Source organism: Protopterus annectens, chromosome 9.part0 (assembly GCF_019279795.1).
Source record: "Protopterus annectens isolate FY-2018-M chromosome 9.part0, PAN1.0, whole genome shotgun sequence".
Taxonomy (NCBI): domain Eukaryota; kingdom Metazoa; phylum Chordata; order Ceratodontiformes; family Protopteridae; genus Protopterus; species Protopterus annectens.
Window position 1 is genome coordinate 1,855,104,008 of NC_056743.1, and position 25,610 is coordinate 1,855,129,617.

The window sequence follows — 25,610 nt, forward strand, 5'->3', positions numbered from 1 at the left end:
TGATGGATACTAGTGGTTAATGTCTACAGTGAGTGACATTTACACCTCATGTGGTTGTAGCCATTTGTTTGTGCGCTGGGTGGGACAGGCCTCATAATGGATGGCTCCTTGTCACAGTCACTTTCTTCCACACATCTATGTACATCTACTTTTGGTTTATTATAGTGTGTTGTTCTTGGTTATATGTCTGTATTCCTATCCGCTGTATATATATATATATATATATATATATATATATATATATATATATATATATATATATATATATATATATATAAAACTGTATAAATCATGCTGCTTTACAGATATCAATAATGCTGACTAGATATATAAAGTTCTGAACTAAGAATTGCAATTACTGAATTATACATTTTTTTACCATTGTAGGGAAAAGGCTGTAATAGATAACATTATTTGAAGCCAGTTTTATGTAGATCACAAAAATATAAGTAATCCAGTCACTTAACTCAGTTGTTTATTCAGAGGTATTTCTAGCTGCACACACAATATGGCTGAAATCTCACACACCACACTCTAGTTAGACTGCAGGTTGGAGGGGATGTTGGGGTTACTGTGCTAAGTAATTAACCATCACAGAAGTTTTCTGAGAACATGCTGTTTTACTTAAGTATTACTTATTAAATCAGACACAGTTCTGCAGAAAAGGATGTGCACACATCCTTGAATTGATACTTTTCAGCATTTGCACTCCAGCTACACTAGAACAAAAGTATTACAAGCATTTTGAAAACAACGTTAAATACACTTTTCACATTATAATACTAGTCGCTAGAATGAAAAGGAATATTAGTAGAGTACAGCACTAATTCATACAGGTATGCACATGGAAGTGAAAATTAAAAAAAAAAAGAAATCAATTCTTAGACATGATTGCAGGCATACTTATATTTATATGAAGAAGAAATTCAAATACAGGTAAACAAGATTGACATTCTCTCTTTTAATCATAGCTGGGGAAAAATTATATACAACAGCCTATGAAAAACAGAAGATTAGAGTAACTGGGTGAGTCTTCCAATACGTATAACAAATGTCCAATACAATTTTCTTCCTTACTAGTTCATACTATGTGTAAGAAATATTATACTACTTTAATGGTAACAGAAATGTGATAAAAACTGGTTTTATAACTGATTTCTGTATTACTAATAAAGAAAATATTGTTATAGCTTTTCAAATGAAAGAAATGCAACTGAAGACTTAACAGATCAAGAGACATGTTTTATAACCTGAATTTTAACCTGATTACCCATAATAATTACTGAGTTTTTTGTTTTTTGGTGATGTACTCTTATCCATTGAAAGTACATCATTTTAGAGAAATCCATTCCCCTTCAGAAAGTCACAAGCCTTTGCCATTTGAATTCACTACAAGTGTACATAAGCACTACTCTAATCATTCTTCCCAAGTTCAAAAGCACTTCTCAAATCATTTCCCAAATCACTACCCCCACTACATGCATAGACTTCCGTACACAAGTTTTACTTCAATAAAGATTTTACTACATTATTTCAGTGTTGTATTAAATTACATGTAACAGCCTGTATGGCTTTATTGTACCTTTTGCTGTTTCTGTCTCTCCCACTTTTTGCTCCTTTTTTTCTTATTTTGCTTATGCATTTCTTTCTAATTTTTTTTCTATTTTTTTGTTTTGCTTCTCTCTCATTTATTTTGCCAGATACTCTTTGCCAGTCTGGGGGTGTCCTCTCAGGGTCAGAGTGGAGGCACCAGTCCAGCATGCACTTGGGCACGTGGCAGCCTGGCAAGCCACACAGAAAGGGAGCTCAGAGTTTGGTTGAAGGTACTGGTAGAGGTAGTGGACAGGAGAATTCAGCCAGTCAAAGCCTCTCTTCAGTGTGCAGAAGGCACATTCTCCTAGTTGGTGCAGTCTGCAATGCCAAGCCCCTTACCCTTTCAACATCAGGGTCCCCACTTCAATACAATCTGGCATTAGACATGTTTGAGGATCTGTGGACTGGGATTCCAGCTGGCACTTCCTTAGCCCTTCATCCCTTATCCTTTCTCCTTCACCCTCCTCCCTATTTCTTGGCTACACTACCCCACTAGCCTCTTATTAAAAAAAAAAATTGAAAAAATTAGGGAAGAGTATATCCTTCCACCAAAATAAAATCACTGTGTCCATTGTCTCCCACCTCTTCCAGCATCAACCCTCATGATAATTACCTTGTGTGTTCCCCTCTTTGTTTTGTCTCCCCTTTTCCACTCTTTCCTATCACCCCTTTTCTAGTCTTTAATGAAACTGTTAGGGTGTCCATAAAAAAGATTGCCTATATAAAAAAATATAAACCCTTTTCTTTTTTTAAAAAAATCAATCTTGGCTACGGTGCAGTCCACAGCTTTCCTAAAACCCTTTGAGCATGAATATGCTCAACTGGACTTGCCCATGATATGTAAATAAACAGTAATAGTAACAACTTAAGATCTTTCAAAGTAATTCACAAGTTTGTAAAGCTGAACTTTATATAACTTACTCTTTTGTGAAAAGTGAGCATGGCATTAAAAAATGCTTCACTTTTCCATATTCATTGCAAACGCCTTTGCTGACCTTATTTGTGTATCTGTGTAGCACCACTATTTTCAAATAACTACAGTTGTGAAGTCCCGGACCATGAATACCAGACAAAAAGCCATCCATGTTATTTAGACAATGGCTAGGCCTCTTATTTCAGACAATCATTCATGGATAAAATCTCTCCCTGGCTAATAGTCCATCTATAGTTCTTATGACTACTCAGGATGTCTGCCTAACTCAGTACATATATAAATAATGAGGGGGGGGGGGGCAAAACAAAGAAAGAAAAGAAAAACAGGAGATAAAAACAAGAGTTTCAAGCAGTCTTTCTTTACAATGTGGAAATATCATCATACGTAAGGACTAGAACTAAGCTATGTAAAATATGTGTTAGTTTGTAGACATACTTTGATATGAACTTAAATCTCTGTCACCTTAAAGTAACATTAATGTATTTCCTTTGTCTTCAATGTAACATTGTAATTCAGAACTACATACTTTATTGCAGGTATGTGAAAATGTACCCTACTATAATAGTTGTTGCAGTTTATGTATACTGTCTCCACTTACACAATCAACAAAGGATAAATAAATAAATAATACAAAAAATAACAGTGGTCATCACAAACCATAAAAAATAACACTTAGCTATACCTTATTTACTGTTTTGTTTTCTGTTGGTGATAATCTATTACATTTTGAAAAAATATATATAAATAACATCAAACTTTACGACTAGAAACAGTTTATTGTAATCAGCAAGAATCTTCCTAATTGTAGCAGCATATACGTGTTACAATAAAGAGGATCCCTTGCTTGTGCTGATAACCTGATTCAATGTGCAGGAGTAATAAACCAATTTGTCTTACATAATTGAGGCAATGTATAACAGTATCACTAGGAATAATGTCAGTTCAGCTAGAAAACATGAGCTTTTTACTTAAAATGCTGAATATGCTACCTGTTCGAACTGCACTGCAGGATATGAGGAAGCTGATCTGTAACACATAAAAAATAATCAATTTAGCTTTCAAACTTAACTTAATGATACAAAGAAATGCATTCCTAAAATGCTGTGTTTGATACAGATTATTATATTTTCTCTGCAGCACTGGCAGGAAGAATGTCAATGTTATACAGCTTTGCTCAGGCAGATTACTTAAGTTAATAATTCTGTGAAAGTCCTTACAGGTTTTGATCACAGGGTGTGATATTTCCTGAATCTTTAATTGTCTTTTAATTTTCTTTTCAAATATGCTCTGTATATATTGTATATAGTTATTTTTTTTGAGTTATTACTGTATTCCTTTTAAATCTTTTTAATAAAGGAAAAAAATTTAAACAAAAAAAGAGGATATTAGTGTTTTAAATACTGAATACATAGAAACATACACCACAGCACTATACCAGCATGTAAACAGTTGCACAGATGCAGCTGCACCCCATAGGAGCAAGTCCAGGGCAACCAAAGAAACAAACCCACACAGTGGAACCATAATATCAACAAGCTTTATAATGAAAGGAAAATAATACCGACCAAACATAAGAAGAGTAATTTCCATAATGTTACAGCCATTGCCACTGAAATAAACAAATGACTCAAGAGATTAATAAAATCCATAAGCCAAGTTTGAGGCTAAAATAGCTACACAGGTCAAAGACAGTCACAAGGCAGTTTAGTTATGTTTGTTATATATCAAAAGCACAACACAGCAATGCACTGAGTTGATTGAAAACAATGTTACCTCATAGCTCTCAGATGTATAGATTTTTGCAAAATGTCCAGGTTTTTTGCCTCATATGTTTGTTTCTCATAAAATGTGTGGTTTTCTAGCATATCAGTGAAAATTTAATTCACTAAATAAATTATGGGCATCTGAATTTTATACTACATGTCCCTCGGAAAATATATGGTAACACAAAACCTTTTAATCAGCAACTTTCTATGTTTATAAGAGCAATATTTAAAATGTGTCCCTATTTTTGGGTCTTTGTCCATTTGGTTTTGTCTAGATTTCTTGTGCTAAAGGGTTGATAGCAATGTGTTACCTACACTGAGGCTGAAGATGTAGTGAACATACTGGCAGATAAATTTAGCTGTAACTTTACCCCTCTCTTCCGTTCATCTGTCCCTCATAATGTACCTGAAACTGCCTTACCTCCAACTATAACACAAAGCCAGGTCATGAAAGAGCTTTCTGAAGCTACAAATACTGCACCAATGGGTGCTAACAATATCCCTGGATGCATCTTATATAACATGAAGCACGATTTAGCCACACTCCTTACAACACTGTTCAGTCTCAGCCACACCCCTAACAGCAATGTTCAGTCTCAGCCACACCCCTAACAACATGATGTATGATTTAGCCACACACCTTACAACACTGTTCAGTCTCAGCCTCCATACAGGTTTTGTACCAAGTGAATAGAGAACAGCTACATACATTTCCCTGAATAAGGGTGGACCTTCCACAAACCCAGTCAATTAGAGACTCATAAGTTCAACCAGCCTCGTGTGCAAACCCATGGAAAGACTTATCATGGAATTAATTAATCAGGGCCTAGGGAACCCCCAAACAATGGACCCATCTCAGTCTGGATTTGTCAAGGGCAGGTCATGCTTACTCAGTCTGATTGATATTATGAAAAGGTTACCAAAGTAATGGCTGAAGACAAAATGCTGCATACTGCATACCTCAATCTGGCCAAAGCTTTTGAAACAATTTCCTCCTCAGGCATAATAGAAAAGCTAAGTAAGCTGGAATAAAGTCCTATGTCACTTGCTGCATTGCCAAATGGCTCACAGATAGGACACAGATAATTAAAATAGGTGAAGTTACCTCACAAGGAGACCAGTCACCAGTGGAGTCCCCCAGGGCTCTGTGCTGGGACCTCTCCTGTTTGGCACTTAGTTTTTTGAAGTAAAAGCCAATACCAAAGGGCTCTAGCTGACTACGTTTATAGTCATTGAATCCTCAAATATTTTACCCATCCTGTAGGAAGGTTTGTCTGAAATAAATAACTGGTGCCAAATCATGTATTGAAACTAAATGAATACATTATTCTAGCCTTTGGGAAGTTATCTACCCCAAGGAACTATTGCACTGACAACACACACCTAAGAATTGACCTGGTTATTCAGGATTTGAGCACATAGTTATTAACGTTTGCCAGAAACATTTTGCTTTCACTGAAGCACGGCTTTTTCAGATTACGCATTTATCATATCAGGGAAAAGCTACCAAAATATTTTATACATTTTTCAGTTGTGGCAAGAGGCCAGTACCTATGGCTTAATGATTTGTCTGAAACCCAGAACTGGTTATGCATTATCTGTATCTGAAAGGAAAGGAATTATATCCTTTCTTTCTCTTTGTTGTGGCTTTCTGAACAGAGATATTATAGCCAAGAACTCAGTAATGTAAATATATCTAAAAGACATAAAGAAATAAAATGTAAAACTAGTACTTGCGTTGTGATGATTTAATCATAATTACAAATTAAGTACATGAGAGTACAGCAAAAAAAATATTGGTATTAGAAATCATAACTGATGTATAAACACAAAATTACTCTGATATAAAAAGTAAAATAGAAAAAAAACAGTTCTGTAAAAGCAAAGCTTGAGATTTCTAACGTCTTTGATCACAAAAATAGAAAATTGGTTACTTCCTTCACTAGTATTATACTTAGGTTATCGATGAGATCTAGTGCACCCATTTTGGATAATTTTTTACCCCAGATTTTGACATGTTATTAGACATGCAAACTTGACCATCTTCTTTTCCCTCTTCTATGTAATTATTTTAGCAATCTTTTCTACTGACTGCTCAGTTCTGTGCCTTTGTACTAATATTTAATCAAAGTCATGGTCCTGGTTATATTAAGGCTGAAAGAGTCATAGGGATTTTAAGTATTTATTTATTTATTTGATATTTGTTAACCGGGATAAGTCCGACTGGGCAGAGGCCCTTTTTCAGTGGAGACCCAATAAGAAAAGCTCCATACACACAAAAAAAAAAAAAATACATCAGGTTTCTAACAAGGAACCCACAAAGTAATATTTATACATAAAGCACATCAGGTGTCTAACAAGGATATAATAAAAAAATGAACATACAAAGTAATATTTAAAATATGATTTGCTAGGCAAAATTACAAATATAATAATCAGACATATGCCAATGACAGTTGAGATTACTGTTGCTAGAATGTAGAATATTAGGTGACAGGATAGGGTGAATTTTGAAGTATAACTAGACTAGATCAAAGAAATAGGAGGGTAGAGAGTAGAGGTTATAGAGGTGGTGCGAGATTAGTGAGGTGTGGTAGAATACAGCACAGAGGAAAAGTAATGAGTGAGAATATGGGTGGGGGGTTAAAGTGAGGGAGGTCAGAAGGACAGTAAAAGATAAGGGGAAAGGATAGTGGTTTAGTTGGCAGGATCAGAGAGAGGGAAATATTAGTAGGTGATTAGGCAGGATTGATGCAAGTGCACAGCCAGGAGATAAGGAGTCTTGATAGCTCAGTGGATGGCCAAGTGTGCCCTTCTACTGAAAACCAGTATTGCTGATATAGATGATATCCAAAAAATACACTCAGGAGTTCCATGGGAAAGGTTTCGTGTGTTTCTTGTAGGTTGGTTTATATTGTACTGTGTGGGTGTACTCCTGAGAGGTGGCATGTTGGACAGACAAAACATATGGTAAAGTTAGAATTCTTGAACATCTGGGACATATTAGAAATAGGAATTTGGATATCCCAGTATCTGAACACTTTATTAATGCACACGGTGGTTCTGATGTTAGTTTCTTCTTTAGTGTGTTGGCTACATCTTTTCTTGCTAGGGGTGGGGATTTTTTTAGTTAGTTTGTTAAAAATGGAAAGCAGGTTCTTTCTTAATTATAATACTTCAAAACCTAATGGTATGAATTGGATGTGAATTTAAATGTATAAGTTATAATATTTATATATGATGTTTTGTAACCTGTTGTATATGGAAAAATATTTTACCCCTTTTTAAGGGTATGTTTGTTTAAGCAGGTTCTTATAGTAGATTATTGGGTGATGAGATGATTGTTTAACTGGAGCAGTTTGATATATAATAGGAATGGTTGGTGGCTAATGTTATTCCTTGAAGTGTGTTTGCTGAGGTACCAGAAGCAGCATTAAAAGTGTTTGTTTCCAGTGACGGCCTCCTGAGTATATATTTTGGATATTTCCTGTTGCTGTATGTTTGGATTTGATACAGATGATGACCATTTTAATTTAAGTGTTCTACTATGAAATGCCAAGTGGGAAAATCTAGAACATCAGAAGCACCAAAAATAATGCCCAAAAGAAAAAAGTCTAATAACACCTATTAGAGATATCTACCCACTACTCTGAGTACACAGTACACAACATAATTAAAGAACAGGATTTAACACCTTGAATCATATTCAGAACAGCTTACATGACCTCACTGCAAATTACTCTTGTTTAGTTGTCGTCAACATACTACCAAACATTCATAAATCACAAAGTCCAAGAAAACCAATTGAGTCAGACAAAGTAATCCTGTCAGAAGACATTTTAGGAATTGTGAAGAAAACGTTAAACCACTAGTCAATGAAAAGAATAGCTATGTACGAGACATTGCTCATTTTGCTTTTGTAGTCTGCTAGGTTATTATAACCTACCACCAAACACTATTTTACCTGCCATGGACCTTACATCATTCTACAAGGGCATACCGGGTAGGGTGGCATTATTGCTTACCCTATGCAGTCAAGTATAAATCTGGTTACTATGCTATTAACTCAGATGATGCTGACCAACATTCAGAATTCATCTCAACACATAATATGTTTAACTTTAATTGCAAGCATTATGCTCAGGTTATGGGAAATGCAGTGGACCTAAATATCAACAATATGAAAACCTCTTCATGACAAGCCTGCAAGGCAAATTTCTAAGGCACTACCAATGTGAATGGGTTGGAGGTTGATATAGTGATTATGGTCTTTATCTCACAAATATAAGGTACAAGGTGTGATTCTCACCTTTGAAAGATAAATTAGCTAGGCCTGTAAGGGCCCACAAGGGCAACCAGCCTCATACTTTCTTATGAACCACATAACTACTTCTGATTGGTTAACAACTTGATCATAACATTGGCTAATGCTGTGGACACAGTTAAGGATTTCAGCAGAAGTTCATCACGTTTCCCATTCTATAAAACTCTAGCTAGCATGCACAGTGGATTATGACCCAACCATTGAGGGTTCAATCAGTGAGTCAAGTGTTAGAGCAGCTTGCTGGGGATTGAGAACAGTGATGAAGTGCAGCTTACACCCCTATCCCATGTTACAAAATTTGGGGGGTTGCATCTGTCTGTAATACTAGGTATAGATCAGACATGAATGGAAATATATGCTTTAAAGTGGGTGGGTCTATGGAGGCAACATCACTAACAGAAGTGGGTAAGACATCATTTTACCACTCATACTGCTCAACTTTTACTTTCTGATTTACAGGCAATGGAAAATAATTAGGAGACAAAACCCAAATTATAGAGTTTTTTTAAATGCTGATATTATTAACTAATAATTGCTCAAAATAATTTATAATTTTATGAGGGAAGAAGCAAAGTTATGAATGCAAATAAGGAGCATCCCTTGAAATTTAGATAGTTGACTAGTAAAGTGGCATGCATTGCACACCTGTCCCTTAGGACCTTCTGGACATGTGTAAGGAAATAGCTTGGTAAGCTTCGCAAATGCCCCTGATAACTGCTTGGATGATGCCTTCAATGCAAGTGTGGCTCACCTAGTAGACTCAGCAAATTGCAAATATCTGCAAGAATTCCCTCTGGAGTACTTTATATGAGGTATTAGCTTCCCTGACATGACATACTGTGGAACATAAATACATTTAATGAAAGTTGGCACAACTGCATAACTGCTCTACCTGTTAGTTTGACAATGCAGTGAAATGTAAAACACAGCTATTAAAAGAACAACTGACCATGTGAAAGGACAGAATCAGTAAGAATAAGCTTACATAAGTGCCAACATCTCAACGAAACTTGCATTTCTAAAACATCATTAGGGACTTCCCAAACTAGTCAATAACAAATTAAAATACATTTTCAGAGATCCATGCTGTTGCTTAAAAAAGTAACCTACAAAGCCTTTAATTTTAAAGCATGCAGACTAGAACTGAGCACAGGCCAGAATATAAGAAAGCAGTGCAGTCATCCAAGGCAGAAACCATGCAAGATGATTAATATTGATGCCAGCATCACAACTTCACAAATAATCAAATGCACAGAGGGCATTTGCATGCAGTTCTGAAAAAATGGGATGTCTTCTCAAATGTATAGAATGTCCAGAAACAATTTATATTGAAATGACAATCCACACAATGTCATACTGTTGCAGACATTTGCAGAATGACAATGAGTTACTGGGAGCACACTTTTCTCAGGCTGATAATTTTGTATAAGCCATGTCACTCAGAGTTCTAAGAAATCTCTCCATTTCTCTGGAATGATGAGCAATGCAGTTCAACTGTATTAGACATTTTGTCATGGCTGCTGTGGTTATGAATGTGGACACACAGGAAATGTCTATCTTGAGTAACTAGTTGTCATAATAGATGCAACAAATTGATGTCAAACTGCAAATGAATGACCTTTTGGTGATTTAAGGCTGATTTCTAAAATACTGACATTTTTAAAAGATGAAAGCTGATGGTGTTCTGTAGCACTGCCACCTAGGTTTATTTAGGTAAATATATAAATTAATATTATGTATTACAATTAGAATTATATAATTAATCAGGAGTTTGACAGTCAGTAAGGAGTTGATATAACATAGCATAACAAGGTTGTCTATTTTTTACTGTTACCCTTTGAAGGTGTTACCTAGAGCTCAGTGTTGGAAACTGTCTGATAATTCTAAACGTATGGCATGTTTTACAAGCAACAGCCCTATAATGCTGAAATTCTAATTAGAAGTCCACAGACAAAGTCCTACTTGAACAGTCTAACCAAGTCTGAAGCTTCATTGTCAAACAAAATCAGTGTAACAACGAAAGAGACAATAAGAATTAGTCCCAGCTTCAATACAAGATTCCAGAGAAATCTTCATAGCACTGGCATGATCTGTCCATATCTACTTTAGAGAAAACCAACACCATTCCCAACTGAGCTCCAGTCTGTTGCTCAGGCAAGGAGAAGGAAGCACGAAGCAGTGAAATGTAACAACAGATACAAGAGGCAGCAACATCCCAACAGCATTCCATGTATCAGCTCCCGTAACAGTCTCTTGCCTCTGCCCAGCATGTAGCAGGAAAACAGGCAGAAGCTGTGCATCATCATTTGATATAAATAGTATGAAAATCCCAACAGCCTGCAGTTTGCAATTCAATTCATGAGACCCATACCTCCATGAAATGCAAAATTCCATGCAAGCACTATCATTCACACCAAAACTAAAAGAAAACAGATGACTCAAACTGTTCTGTTAAAAGAGTAACAAGGGTATACAAAATATTTGCAAAATGTATGTTAGTATGACCTAGTTATATCAAAATAATTGAACACAAGGTGACAGAGCTGTGCCACTGGCAGTCAGACCCCAGTATAATGGACAAGAAAACAACATTCTCCCTTGAATCAAGGAATGACCTGCCCCAATGAGACGCTGTTAGAAGTATCATGCAGATACACTGTTTATATGTCCTACAATGTACCTCTGACCTGTTCAAGCATTTCTGTTCTTATTCTGTGAATCTATGAACATGGGACTAGACTAATATACTTTATAGGAATAACATCTCTTCAAATTTTTTGAAATCAAAGTTCAGTTACTGAGATACAATATATTTTAGTTTCATCAATCCTCCAAGACAGACTTGTTTAAATAAAAAAAGGAATATTTGGGAACAGACTGCTTTGTGCTGTTTTTTTCTTCTCCAAATGCTTAAGTGACAGGAAGGTGTACAATGTGAAGGCAGAGTTTAGAGAAGAGCTATCAATCAGACATTTGTGATCACAGCAGTAGCAGGCCATAAACAGGTCAATCAGATGTTATAAAACAAAGAGGTGCAGATGAGGTAAACCTCTTTTCCATTAAACCTGGTGAAGCAAACAGTCATTTGTTTCACCTGTAATCAGAATACATTGACAGCAACTTTCCCTTTGGGCCTAGTCAGGGACTTGTGGAGATAAAGCCTTTGGAGTTTACTGGCTCAGTTTAACAGGGTAGTGCATTCGCTTTAACCACAATGAAAACGTTGAAAGTGCTATGGCCTGACAGAAAGAAGAGGAAAACTTATGTTGAATAAAGTCTGAATATAACAATAACAATTCAATGGTCATCTGTGCTGTGTCGCTATTGCTGATGTATAAAACTGTAGACCAAAGAATAAGCTACACTGGTCTGACATCCCTGCAAAAGCATAGGTTCAAGTTTAGAAATATACCAAAAAGTAATTTAATTAAAAAATACAGCAATAAACCTGTTTGAAACAAACTTTTTGTTATTAAGTTACTTTTAATAACTATTCTGTAAAGTGACTTTTTTGTAACAGTGCCAAGCACCAGTGTTCACAATTTCCATTCAACTTATAATGATTTAGCTATGTACAAATATGCAGAAGTTAGTGTACAGTTTATATTTATTTTTAATTAACATTATACTGCTGTATTAGGCAGTGTTTATATATATATATATGTATATATATATATATATATATATATATATATATATATGGGTCTACTTCATATGATCGAAAGCTCATATGATCGATAAACTTCAGACAGACCAAAACACCTAAAGCTCACAACACTGAAAACTCATTTGGTCGAAACTCATAACATTGACACATTAAATTCACAGCATTATGCCCTTTCCCAACTGTAGCATGACCCTGGAGTTAGAATAAATAGATAGGTGGTGTGTGGGGGGCACAGGCCCCCACACTGGGGGGTGTGGGGTGCAAAGCTCCCACATACATACATTTTAAACATACATGTGAATAGTTATAACACAAATGAAAATATTTATCTAAATATTGAGGGGGGCTCTGCCACCCACACCTGCCAATGTGGGGGGGGGATGTGCCCCCCACACCCCCTTAACTATTTATTATAACTCCAGGGTTGCGCTACAGTGTGGAAAGGGCATAATGCTGTGAATTTCATGTGTCGGTGTTATGAGTTTTGACCAAATGAGTTTTCGGTGTTTTGAGCTTTAGATGTTTTGGTGTCAGTGAAATGAGTGTCGATCATATGAGCTTTTGATCATATGAAGTAGACCCATATATATATATATATATATATATATATATATATATATATATATATATATATATATATATCGGCAGTAGCTAACAGCACACTCTGCAAGGTTGTGTTGTTTGGCTATCATGGATTCACATACACACATAACTAGCATATGCCTGAATCCCATTAATTCCATTTGTTAAGTTTTTATGAATTTGGAATGAGTCCAATTTGTGTGGCGACTGAGACATTTGTCTAAATGTAATGAGTGTATCCCTTCTGTGCATGGTTTCTGTGCCTATCATGCCATCAAGCCAACTAGAAATGGCTACTGTGTCTTGTTTTTTATTTTTGATGTCATGCCTTCTAAAGTGATGTCAAATGACCCTCTAAGCAAGCTCACCAAGTTCCAGCTTGACTACATGCATACATACATACATACATACATACATACAAATGTTTCAAGTATGGGCATTAAAGCCCTTCTAGCTTGCCAATATGCCAAAACACTTGCTCCCATAATAAATGTCCAGGCTGTTCTTAAAAAGTGAAAAAAACTAGTCCTTGCTTTAATGTAATTTGGTAGTCAGTTCTATGCATCAGCTACTCTGTCAGAGAACCAGTTAGTACACTTCTCATTCCTATACAATTTCCTACATAGGTTGTCTGATTCTCTAGTACTTTTTGTTAACCCCAAACATTCCCAGAGGTAGTTGTCACTAAATGCCCTATATACCTGAATAAGATCTCCTCTTAAATATCTGTAAGAGACACTGTACAAGTTGAGATATTTTAGTCTTTCATAATAACTTACATTTTCATATCCATGGATGCCCTTGGTATATTTATCCTGTACTCTTTCCAGTTTACTCATGCTTGTTTTCTTATAGGGTTTCCATATTGTTATTCCATACTCAAGTTTGGATCTAATGTAACTAACAAACAATGACTTCATTATTTTTGATTTCCTAGACTTTATAAATCTTTTTATACAACGTATAGTGCTATAACTATCACTAACCAATTGGCTCATATGATTAGAAAAACTCATAACTGAATCTACCCATATACCCAGATCCTTAAATGAGTCTACAGTTTCAATCACTGTGTGCTCTATTAAACATTCACCTTTCATTTTATGCCTACCAAATCTCGCATGCTTAGTTTTTGATGTATTTATCAACATATTATTCTCCTGTGCCCAAATGGTCAATTTACTCATGTTATATAGACTGTAGAACACCACAGATGAAAAAGTTAGGTCTGAAAGTTACAATCTAAACAACTAAGGGCCTAGGACAGAGCTCTGTGAGACACCAAGGATATTGCCTGTCCAGTTGCTGTATGATAGTTGCTATGTCCTGTTTGTAAGCCGTGCAGCTATCCATCTTATCAACAGTACATTAATACCTAGTTGCATTAATTTATTGATCAGTGTTATATGTATGACCCTGTCAAATTCTGAAGTTAAATCTATATAAATTACATCACAGCACAAGTTTTCTTTCATAGCTGTCATTATATTGTTATAGAACATCATGTTACAGGTGGTAATAGATCTGTTTTCAACATATGCATGCTGATATATGGTTTCAAGTCCCAGCCTATCCAGTTCTGACAATAACTTATCCAATATTACTTTCTCCATTATTTTTCCACAACATGAAAGCAGACTTAAGGGTCTATATGACTCTGAGTTTGACCTACTCCCCTTTCCCCTAAAACAGGTTTAATAAGCACGTCTCCAATCTTGATGAATCTCCCCATATTTATATGACCTAGTGAATAACAGATACAATGGTACTGTAAGCTCTTGCTGAAGTGTTCTCAGGTCATTGTTACTAATTTGATCCCCATCCTGTGCTTTGTTTGGATGCAGTTTGTACAGTTCTTTTTCAATATAATCTAATTTGATTCCAGTATCGGGGTTACCTGGATGTCACTAGGACATCTTACCACCCGTTTTGTGGAGCCAAACTGTTTTGCATAAGATTTTTTAAGTCAGACTTTGCAATTATACCTTGCTGCATGCACCCTTTCATAGCTCCACATGACCATAACAAGTTCCTAGCATTCCAGGAAATACTTCTATTAGATGTGGATCTCTAATCCCTGGCAACCTTAACTCCTTCTCCATTGACTGGAGCACTTGTCCTTCTAACTTCTGTTTTGCAGATTCTTTAAACTGGGGGAATGGGAATTTTATGGATAAAGTTATCCATAACCGCAACAGGGGCAGAGATATTCTGGACCTAGTTCTCTAAAACTTAGTTCTGGCTTGCACCATGCCCATGGTTCATCCCTCAGTTGTTATGTCTGATCACCAGCTGGGTACATTTACAATTAGAACATCTTGCCCCATGATTACCAATGCCACCATATTAGCAGACTTTAAAAAGATAACCTTTTACAATTGTACAGCAAAATCACAAAATTCTCTCATGCTAACCTAAAATAGATCCATATATGCCAATGATCTTTATGAACATTTAAATAAATGTATTTATAAGGCTGTCCTCCTCAGGACAAAGTAGAGTGGCAAATTTGATAGGAACCCTCCCCTGGTGATTAGTACATACTGTATAAATTAACTTTATAATAGAAGGAAGGGAACTGTTAAGATTATCTTGTAACATTAGAATTTCTCGGCACAATGAGAATATAAAACTCCTGATCAATAAACTGAAAGCAACTATTAGGACAAGCAAAGTCTCCTATAAATGTATAGGTTTGCTTCTGAGGCAAAGGATAGTTACAAGTCCTTCTTCAACTATGTTAGAAAACTAAGGAATAATTAACATCACTGTTTAGAACTTATCTATAATGGCACTTCTTATTCAGATCTTAATGACATCACCAACATACTGGCAAATTAGTTTGTTGCAAATTTCTCCCCTGACACTATCATTCTCACCCCAAACATACCAGAGTCACTTACCCCCTACAATTTCCAAGGACCATAGCCTTAAATTGCTCTCCAAGACAAAAATACTTGTTCAGTGGGTTCCAGCAACATTCCAGGGCTGCTTTATAAATAATGTCAAGCATGAATTTGCTTATCCTGTCTGTAAGTTGTTCATCTTACGCCTTGCCACATGCTATGTTCCTGATCAATGTCCCACTGTGGTAGAAATACCTCTCCATAGGGGTGGCTCCATCACTGAACTGAGCAACTGAAAACATATCAGCTTTACTAGTCTTGTGTCAATAAAAAACATGGAACACATTGCCATGTGCCTTATAAACTGGAATATTAAAAATTTAATCAAGCTTGACCCACAACAATTTGGATTTACTAAGAGCAGGTCATTCCGCCTCAGTCTTGAGAACTTCTTTGAAATGGTCACAGAGGCTATGAGCAATGATCACATTGTTTACACTACCTGCCTGGATCTCACAAAAGCATTTGATAGCATACCCACATGATGGAATTGTAAACAAGCTAATAGCCTTAATCATAGATCACTGTGTGGTAAGACGATTACAAAATGACTTGAGGAAAGAATGCATTTTGTCAAGATCAATGATGCCTCCTCTATAAAGTGACCAGTGGCATTTCCCAAGGGTTAGTATTGGGTCCTCTAATCTTTGACATTTTTTCTCTGATCTCAACACTCTTAACAAAGATCTGTCACTGACTCATTTAACTGATAATTGCAAGTTGAGTGTTGTCTCAATCCAATAAATTAAATACATTCCTTCTGAGTGCTGCTATAATAGGAAATACAAAAACAATGCAGGGTACATTGCTTGTTCAATATTATATCTGTGGATCTTGAATGCTCTTCAGCTATCAGAAAAAATATCTTAAAATGCTCACCATGTTATAAAATGTTACAGACTTTGCAGCATGTATTTTCTTTTGCTGCCATTATTTGAATTGGGTCACCATGAATGGTATTTTTGGACTTTTCTCCTCAGGCCTCTACTGTAAATGGGTTTCTACCCAGTCGGACTTTCCTGATAATCAAATGTCAGTAAATAAATAAATATCCATCCATCTACCCATCCATTCATCCATCCAATTTCTGTCTAGTTAAAAGATATATTCTTTTCGTAACAATGTTATTTTCTTATACAGACAAACCTAATGTAGTAGTTAATATACATGTAGATATTTAGTATTGGCTGATTTGACAATACATACCCTTTCTGATTGACAGTCGTCCCTGGAAAAGAGAAATAGTTATATTATTATGAATGTTAATTGAAAACATAGTATATATCTTACTACAGTAAAGGCTGAAGACAAACCTTTCTTTCTTTTCTGGTAATAAAGAAACATAACAGCTGCAAGAAGAAAAGCAACCAAGAAACCACAGATAACACCAATGGTAACAGCTTTGTCTTGTGGTGCTAGAATGGAAATAAAAAAATATATAAATAATTCAGTAACTAGTCATTTTTTAAATTGTTTTTCAGTTGGAAAAAAATGTTTAAATGTAAAGGAAATAAAACAATTTATTTTTGACAAAACATTAAATAATCTGTAGGAGTTTCAAAGCAATTTCTAATCAAACTCATTAAGATTAAAGTAGCCATTAGAGCACGTACAACACTTTGCTGGTGTAGGCCACTGAGGAGGAGGAGGAAATTATATCTGGTAATGGAAGTATTCCGTCATGTTTATCTAACAATTTTTGCTAACGTCCACTCTGGAATGCTGCTTTTTTTTGGAATTTTCTTTCTCTATTTTTGGCCCAGCACCACACTGCTGCAGATTTATTCTAGCATGTTTACTTGTCAGTGTAGTTATGTATTTGTTTTACAATTTTTTTGTCACTGCAGCCTGCCAATCACCACCCCCTCCAAACCAATCAACCAAATAGTTCCCTGTTGCCATGGAAAGAATCAGTTGGGAGACGTCATCATTCAGTCAGTCATCAGAGATGGTTTAACATGTTGCTTTGTTCTCCCCAACTCCAGAACACAATCTGCCTAGCTTCAGGAACAGTCCTGCAGTGGGTTAACAATAGAGGCCATCTCCATCACTACCACAAGAGACATACCTCCGAGCAGCCTTGCCTCTTTTGAAGTAAAGGCAGTGGTTTTCCCTAGTCTACACAGGAGGAATCCCTACTACTCATCTGATACCACTGTGCAGGCACCTCCCTCACCCCCAGAAGATTGAAGCAGGCCATGCTCTTCACTTCCTTCCCTGCATACCTGGGTCTTCTAGTTCTGTTGGCTGCTAATCAAACCCCAGTCACCTGGGCTGCTGTAAGAGCTCCATCTTTTTGCACCATGGAGGCAGGCAGCATTTTTTTTTCTCAATAAACTTTTTATTAATTTTGAAAGAACATTTATAAAGCAGTACAAAGAGTCATTGAACAATAATGTACAGACTTACATATTATAACAACTTTTATACATGAAGAAAAGAAAAAAAAACTAGATTAAAACTGCAAATATCTAAAACATGAACAAAAAATTACACAAACTACTACAACTACTATAAAATATGAACAAAATCAAAAAGGTGTTGTATAAATGATAGTTTAAAAAATAAAACATGTAACACAATGGGTAAAGGTTCACCAAAGTCTTCTTGCAAGTTGCATTTATAAATGAAATTATTTATCGGATAATAAATCCATAAGGTCTTCCAAGAGTTTCTTAAAATAAACTTTTTTCTTAGTTCCTCTAATTATAAGTTTATGTACTGCAATGAAATTCAATGCCATTGCTCTAAAACCATTCCATGAAAGCTTGGAGCGATCTAACCAGTTTAATGTAATATAAAGTTTAATAAGTGAGCAAATAAAAATGAGAACATGAAATTTTATTTTAGGTATTCTTAAATTAGATATATGGAGTAACGCCACTTCCCAGGAAAGGGTTGATTTCTGATATCCCATCTTTTCCAAACGTACTTTTAAAGAACACCATAATTTGTGGGTCTGGTTACAAAACCAGAATATATGTATAATATCAGCCTTAGAAGAAGAGCAACAATTACATAAAGAAGAATTTTTAGGGTTAAATTCATTCAGTCTGGAGGGTGTATAATAGGAGTTATTAAAGATCATCAATTGAGTATATAAACGTTTCTTAAAAGGAGATAACTGTAAAGTCCTTTTTATGGCATACATTTTATCTTCGATAGTTAATGAGTTTATTTGCTTGTCCCAATACTTTGAGAAGAGACAGACCGAATCATGTAACCTACAATTTATCAGAACGTACGATTTAGATAAAATTTTATCCGAACTAGAGATCGTATTCAAGATCTCCATTAGTATTTTAATGTCCTGGGACTTATCAGCAGTATTTGAAAATTTCATATATGTTATTTCTCTCAATTGATGCAACATAGCTGTATATCTACAGTTTGCTTTGTACAATTTCCTTATATCTACCAATGACATATCTCTATATTTACTAATATCCCATACTGCAGGCAGCATTTTTTCATTTTTCATTATCTTTTCTGCTAAATTATTGTCAAAACTTTAGATATAGTCAATACCAAACCAATAGTATTTTCCAGTTTATTTTCTGTTTTGGAAGTGCAAGTGCACATGTGTGTGTGTGTGTGTGTGTGTGTGTGTGTGTGTGTGTGTGTGTGTGTGTGTGTGCGCACGCATGTGTGTATGTGTGTGTGTGTGTTTGTGTAGTTACTGGAAAAAAGAATGAAATAACTAAAGAAAATACAATTTTAATAGAAAAAAAGGAAACACTCCACTGTATAGGTTCATAGGTTCATATTACAAGCCGTAGAGCCCTTAAAAGTCTAGAAATATTTATCCCAAGATGCCTCAATTGTCGGTAGTTAGGTGAGTGAACTTCACAGAGGTAAGGGTCTATGATAGTTGAAAACAACTTTCCCTGCCCAGGAGGGACATGAGCACCACCCCAGGAGTGAATTTCTGGTCATCCATCCATTGATCTAGGTTGCGTTTAAAGATGGTCAGGAAGGAACTCTATTTCATGTGAACTGGAAGCTTGTTATAGAGAAGTGGCAGTCTCTGGTAGATGTATCTATTTCTCCAGCATGACCTGTTCATGTCAGAGGCTAGGTTAAGATCCCTGGAGTGACTGACCCTGATGCAGTTTGATTTATGAATGTGTAGCATTTCCATCAGGGCCGCATCAGAGACTGCCCTATGAGCCAGGCACTGGTCATCCCTTAGCAACCTGTAGGAGACAGACTACATTCACAGGACTTTCAGTCTTTCTGTGTAAGGCTTGTTTTGTGTACCATGTAATTTCTTGGTAAGAAACCTCTGTGGTCTCTCCAATTGTTGCAACTGTATGGTGGAATACATGCAAAAGGGAGCATTGTACTCAATTATTGGTCTGATGAGGGCTGAGTACAATAGAATTATAATATCCTTTGATCTAGATGTGATGCCTTTACTTATAAGATGTGCCACATAGAAGGATTTCCTTATTACTGTGGATATGTGGTGGTCAAAGTTCAGATTGCTATCAACTTGATTACCCAGATCACGACATGTACTACTGTAGAAAGTGAATCTGCTGTATCTGTATACCCTTCATATGAAATTAATAAAATCAAGCAAAATGATATAGAGCCATTTTTTTATTTTGGTAATAAAATGAAAGCAAGTTATTTGTAGGGTTTGAATTGTAGCTTGTCTCAGAAAATAATATGTAACAGTAAGAAATGTCCTGGTTTCTAGGGATATCTGAAATGTTGGCAGTCATACTAGCATAGCCTTTGCAGTCCTGGCCGAATAGTTCAGTTCTGATGAGCCTATGACTTCTAGAACTTTCTGTTGCTTGTTAGTACCCAGTTTGTTAGCTCTCATCTAGTAATTACTCCTTTGCTCATGATCCTTAAATGTAGGATTTGCATCTTTGCAGTACAGACCTTCAGCCATCATTTCTAAACCCAGTGGGCTATTTCATCTTCCCACACAAACAGTAAACCACAATTTTAATGTGTTTACTAGATTATTGTTCTTTCAGTACATCAGGCAATATCTGTTAAGAATTCCCAAGGAGAATCTGTCCCATAGCAGACCGCTGTTGAACCTCTGTAACTATCAGTAAGTTAGTTGATGGTACCACCCCTCATTACCATCCTCTGCTCCCTTCTTCAGAAATCTTCATTTTCTTCTTCCTTGCATCCCTAATTCCTAGCCTATAAATCTTCATAAGTTGAGGACAACAACAAAGATTTTGCTTAAACTGAATTATATAATCCCCAGGATTCAATAAAATCCATTTAGGCTCCATGTAAAGCCTACACGGAATGTACCCGTGTACATGACCATGGTTTCCCCTAGGCAGCATCCCATGCATATTAATCTTGGCGCACTGCAGAGGGAGATAAGAGTAACAAGGATATTGAATTCATGCAGGCAGTAGTGTAGTGGCTATTCCATGGTTGTAGATTATATTGCAACATAGTACTGCAGAGTATAATAGTGGAGGTATTCATGTACTGCTTTTGCCTTTCTTATCACAGATGACCAGGGGGTTGGTCTCTGACCCTACACTGTCTGATGCTAGTGTCTCTTCTGCTCTGTTGATGATGGTGGCCAGAGTGAAGCACATGTGGGGGTTCCAGGGGCTGAATCTGTCCCAGAGGTTGACATTCCTCTTCTGCCCTCATTGTCACTGCACACAGTCATTATGCCTACACATACCCAGTCCCCAGAGGCCACAGATATTGGACAGTTAGAGGATGGAGACATCGAGTAAGAAAATGTGACAACTATGGCTCTAGTGAGTGTAACCACTGGCCATAGCCAGACAGCTGGAGAGGTTCCACACAGACGGATTGATAGGAGTGCTCTGAGGAGGTCTGCTGTCCTTCCACCACCTATTGCAGGTGTCACATCATGGGTCACTCGGCATATGTTTTGGGCAATCATGGAGGCACAGACACATTCTGAAAGGAACTCCAGATGTATGCTCAGGGTTTTGGATGCAGCACAGTCTGACATCCGTTACTGCCTCCACTACATTACTGGCACCCTGGATTGGTTCACTGATTCAGTGGAATGAACTTGGTCTGAGACAGATCACACAATATCTTTCTTGGAACCCACATTGTCTGTGCTGGAACATCTTATTAGATTTGAGCATTGGACTCTTGGATGTAGGTCAGCAACCTCATCTGCTGAGCGTCTTTGTGGCTGTGCACAATCATGCTCCCATAGTGGCAGTAGACCCAGCTCTCCAGAGGGGATTGCACTTTCCACACCAAGATATGGCAGGCCATGGGCTCATTGTCCACACAGTCCCAGCAGACAGCAGTCACAATCAGGTACTAGCACTGTTTCTGACCTTGGGCATGGAGGTGTCAGTGCAACTCCTGGCAGAGGCAGTTCTCATGTTTGGGGGCAGAGACAGTGAACTCAGCTCTACCATGCACAGTTCAAAGCTATCCAACATACACTCATGTAGGGCTAGCACTGAGCTTGACTATGTTGACGCACACACTCACACACCGCTATCATATTTGGGTCACCTACAGACACACACGGCACACTTCCATGGTCCATCTTGCCTGCTTCCCTTCCTGACTCACATACATGCTTTCAACTTATTGGGTCAGCCTAGGACTCCCACACCCCCACACAACACTGTGTGTAGCTGGTGATACCTGTGACACATCCCTGTCATCATCATTGATGCAGGCAAAGGAAGCTATGTGTCTGATGCACAGGGTTACTATATAAATTAATATATACTTGTGTTATGCAGTGTTGCTTTGTCATGCCACTTGTACTGGTCACTGACAGATACTGTATGCTGACATTTGTAATGAGTAAGCCACATCATTTTGTGTACCTTATGTTGTATGCTGTTGTAATGGCTGTATACTTACACAATGAAAGGTGTGTCATAGATCTGTTTATGTTTCAGTTTTAGGAGTCTATAGGGGACACCTATGGATACACAGTGGCAATAAACCCATAGATGTCACAGCTCAGGATGGGATGTCAGCACAGAAGAAATATGCCTTCAGCAAGGTACAGCACTATAGGTGCATGGCTCCATAGGTTTATATATGTGTAACAGGCTACCAAGGACAATGGCATCATTCAGCCAACTCATGCATCCCTAATCTATGAAAAGTTCTGATACCCTTGATAAGTGTCACCAGAGTTTTGGGTGCTAACACATCTACAAACTGTGATGATGGAGATGACCCATCTACAAATTTCCTGCCTCCATTACAGACATTTGTCTTACAAAAGTTATGATTGTTTTGTTCTGCATCCCATTGTGTAACTTGCATATGATGTGTGTTACAGCAGATGCGTGCTTCACATGTATGGGGTGCCTGTTACATATAGGGCATAGTGTCTGTGTTGCATACTTGTCTCTCAACCATGTACTATTTAAGCCACAGTCACAGTGTTGGTGTATAGAATAGATAGCACATGTGTTACTCCTGTCTTGGATATGTCAGAGGTACACAGTGGGATCAGACAACTCCCTGTATGGCAGCCATACACATTCACTCCAAAGCATGTAGTACACAGACTACGCATGTACAGTGTTGATATGGACTGCATTGGACATGTTATCTGCAATGTGTATTGGTTTACCATGGAACCTGTGTGGCTGCTACAGTTGGAAATTATGCCTGCGTAATCACATAGCAAAGGTGCCATTGCAGTCAGTTATATGTATGATTAGGGCCCATAACTATACCAGAAGAATGTAGTGCCCCTGAAATCAATGACACTCAGGTTAAAACAGCCCTCTCCTAAGCCAAAAACACAGCATCAATGGGACCAGACGGTATCCCAGGCTGCGTCCTACATGAGCTCAAAGATGAACTAACCCCTCACCTAAACACACTGTTTAAACTCAGCCTCTCCACAGGCTACATGCCCACAGAATGGTGCACAGCAACAGTTATCCCACTCCACAAAGTTGGAGCCACAATGGACCCCAGGAACTATTGCCCTATAAGCCTGACTAGCTTGGTCTGCAAAGTTATGGAGCGCATCATCATGGATTTCATTAACAGAGGCATAGGAAACCTCCAAACACTGGACTCTATCCAGTTCAACTTTGTTAAGGGCAGATCATGCCACCTAAACCTGGTGGACTTCTTTGAGACAGTTACCAAGGCTACAGACGAGGGAAAGGTGGTCCACACACCCTACCTAGACCTTGCAAAGGCCTTCGACACCTGACCACCAGAACTATAGACCTCTTTGTCTGAGTATCCATATCTGTATGCCTGTGTGACAAATCATCTTGGAGATAATCAATACACATACATGTGATCTACACACAAGTGACTGTACATAGTTTGGATGTCTGACAAGGAGATCATGACTGTTAAACATGTTGGACACATTTGAGGTAGTCACCAAGGACCTGGGTGAGGGGACATTAGGGCATATAACCCCCCGGACTAAGCCAAGATATCTTATTATATCCCCCATTCAGGCATCATTTACAAAAGCACCCACTTAGGCATCCATTGTAATATCATTGTTGGGATCACTAAATTGCCCAATGATGACACTCATACTCAAGATAGGGACATCCACCTCCAATAGCTGATCTGTGAGTAGCAGTCTTCAACAGGGCTCAGTCCTCTACTGTTTGAAATCCATTTAACCATGATACAAGTGAATACTGCATGTCTGTGGCTAACAATGTTGGCTGATGCCTGCAAACTGTGAGCACTCATAGTCTGTGAGCTATGGCAATATCCTACAAGAGGGTATTGAACAAATGCCTGTTGACATACTATTGGCCATAAACTCCATGCAAATATATATGTAGTATCATCTCCATCACTAACACCTATGCATCTTGTAAGGAGCACATCAGTTGCAACATGTGATGTACATGCTCAGGGGTGATACAACTAGGCACACAGGCCTGATCATACATGTTTGCACCTAATGTGCCTGAGATCACCATGTCTCCCTAGTAGTATGATGGGAATCATATGTCATAACTGAGGGCACAGTCACTCATAATTGACATACTCATAAACTTCATGTATTCTTCCGTCATCCTACCAATATCTGAGTGCAATGGCCATTTGGTGATGTACCCTTCCAAGCAGTATTGGCAATTGAACACAACAGTATGGTCCCTCACAAAGAAACTTCATGTCTTCAGTATCTGTTCAATGGTGATCATTTGAAATCAGTGCCATTGTAGCCTGCAGCATATAGATTACTCAAAGGTGATCTCCACCTTGCATACGGGCCAAAGTGTGACCCTGCTTGACTGTAAATGCTGCATATCTGTAGTATGTGACATTAGTAATGCATGCTGGTGGGAGAGATCTGTCTGGCAGACATTAACACACCTTTGAAACAGAACCCTGCCTAATGGCAAATGGAGCACCTCAGTGCACCTCATCACATGCCATCTGTATGATTGGCTGGGTGACTATCATTCCATGACAGAGCTTCTGCCTATGTCCCTCTTGGACTGGGGCAATATGTGCTGATCATGTAAATAAGGGTATAAAGTTGTCTAGGATTGTGAGGGCTGTATGGCCATTATGCTAGGGAAGTTCAAATATCATATGGTTCCATAAGCTGAGGTAAAATGCGCTAACAGCTACAGACACAAACCTAGCTACACTGAGTATAGCACCACTTCCAATTACTGCTTACAGGACATGGCACAACACACACATAGTGAAAGTTGGCTGTATGTAAATTACAACAATTATGTATCTAATGGTGCACACTACAGATCACAGTATGTGATAAATGCAACTCACCTCATTTCTGCTATTACTATCACTTTAGGACATGTTATGCTTAATGACATCAGCAGGCTAAATTGTGGTCAGGCATTTGGAGGCTCAC

At 37.4% G+C, this 25,610-nt stretch overlaps 1 protein-coding gene across 3 annotated transcripts in view; it reads right to left on the reverse strand.

The window, feature by feature from the left end:
- The window catches only part of LOC122812296 (tyrosine-protein phosphatase non-receptor type substrate 1-like), a 247,219-nt gene that overhangs the window by 58,508 nt on the left and 163,101 nt on the right, over nucleotides 1–25,610 (reverse strand). For all 3 annotated transcript variants that reach the window (XM_044084703.1, XM_044084704.1, XM_044084705.1), the window contains 3 exons: nucleotides 17,086–17,187; nucleotides 16,979–17,000; nucleotides 3,517–3,553 (listed from right to left, as the gene is read on the reverse strand). In XM_044084703.1, the coding sequence (XP_043940638.1) occupies nucleotides 3,517–3,553; nucleotides 16,979–17,000; nucleotides 17,086–17,187 (161 nt within the window). The remainder of the gene's footprint in view (nucleotides 1–3,516; nucleotides 3,554–16,978; nucleotides 17,001–17,085; nucleotides 17,188–25,610) is intronic.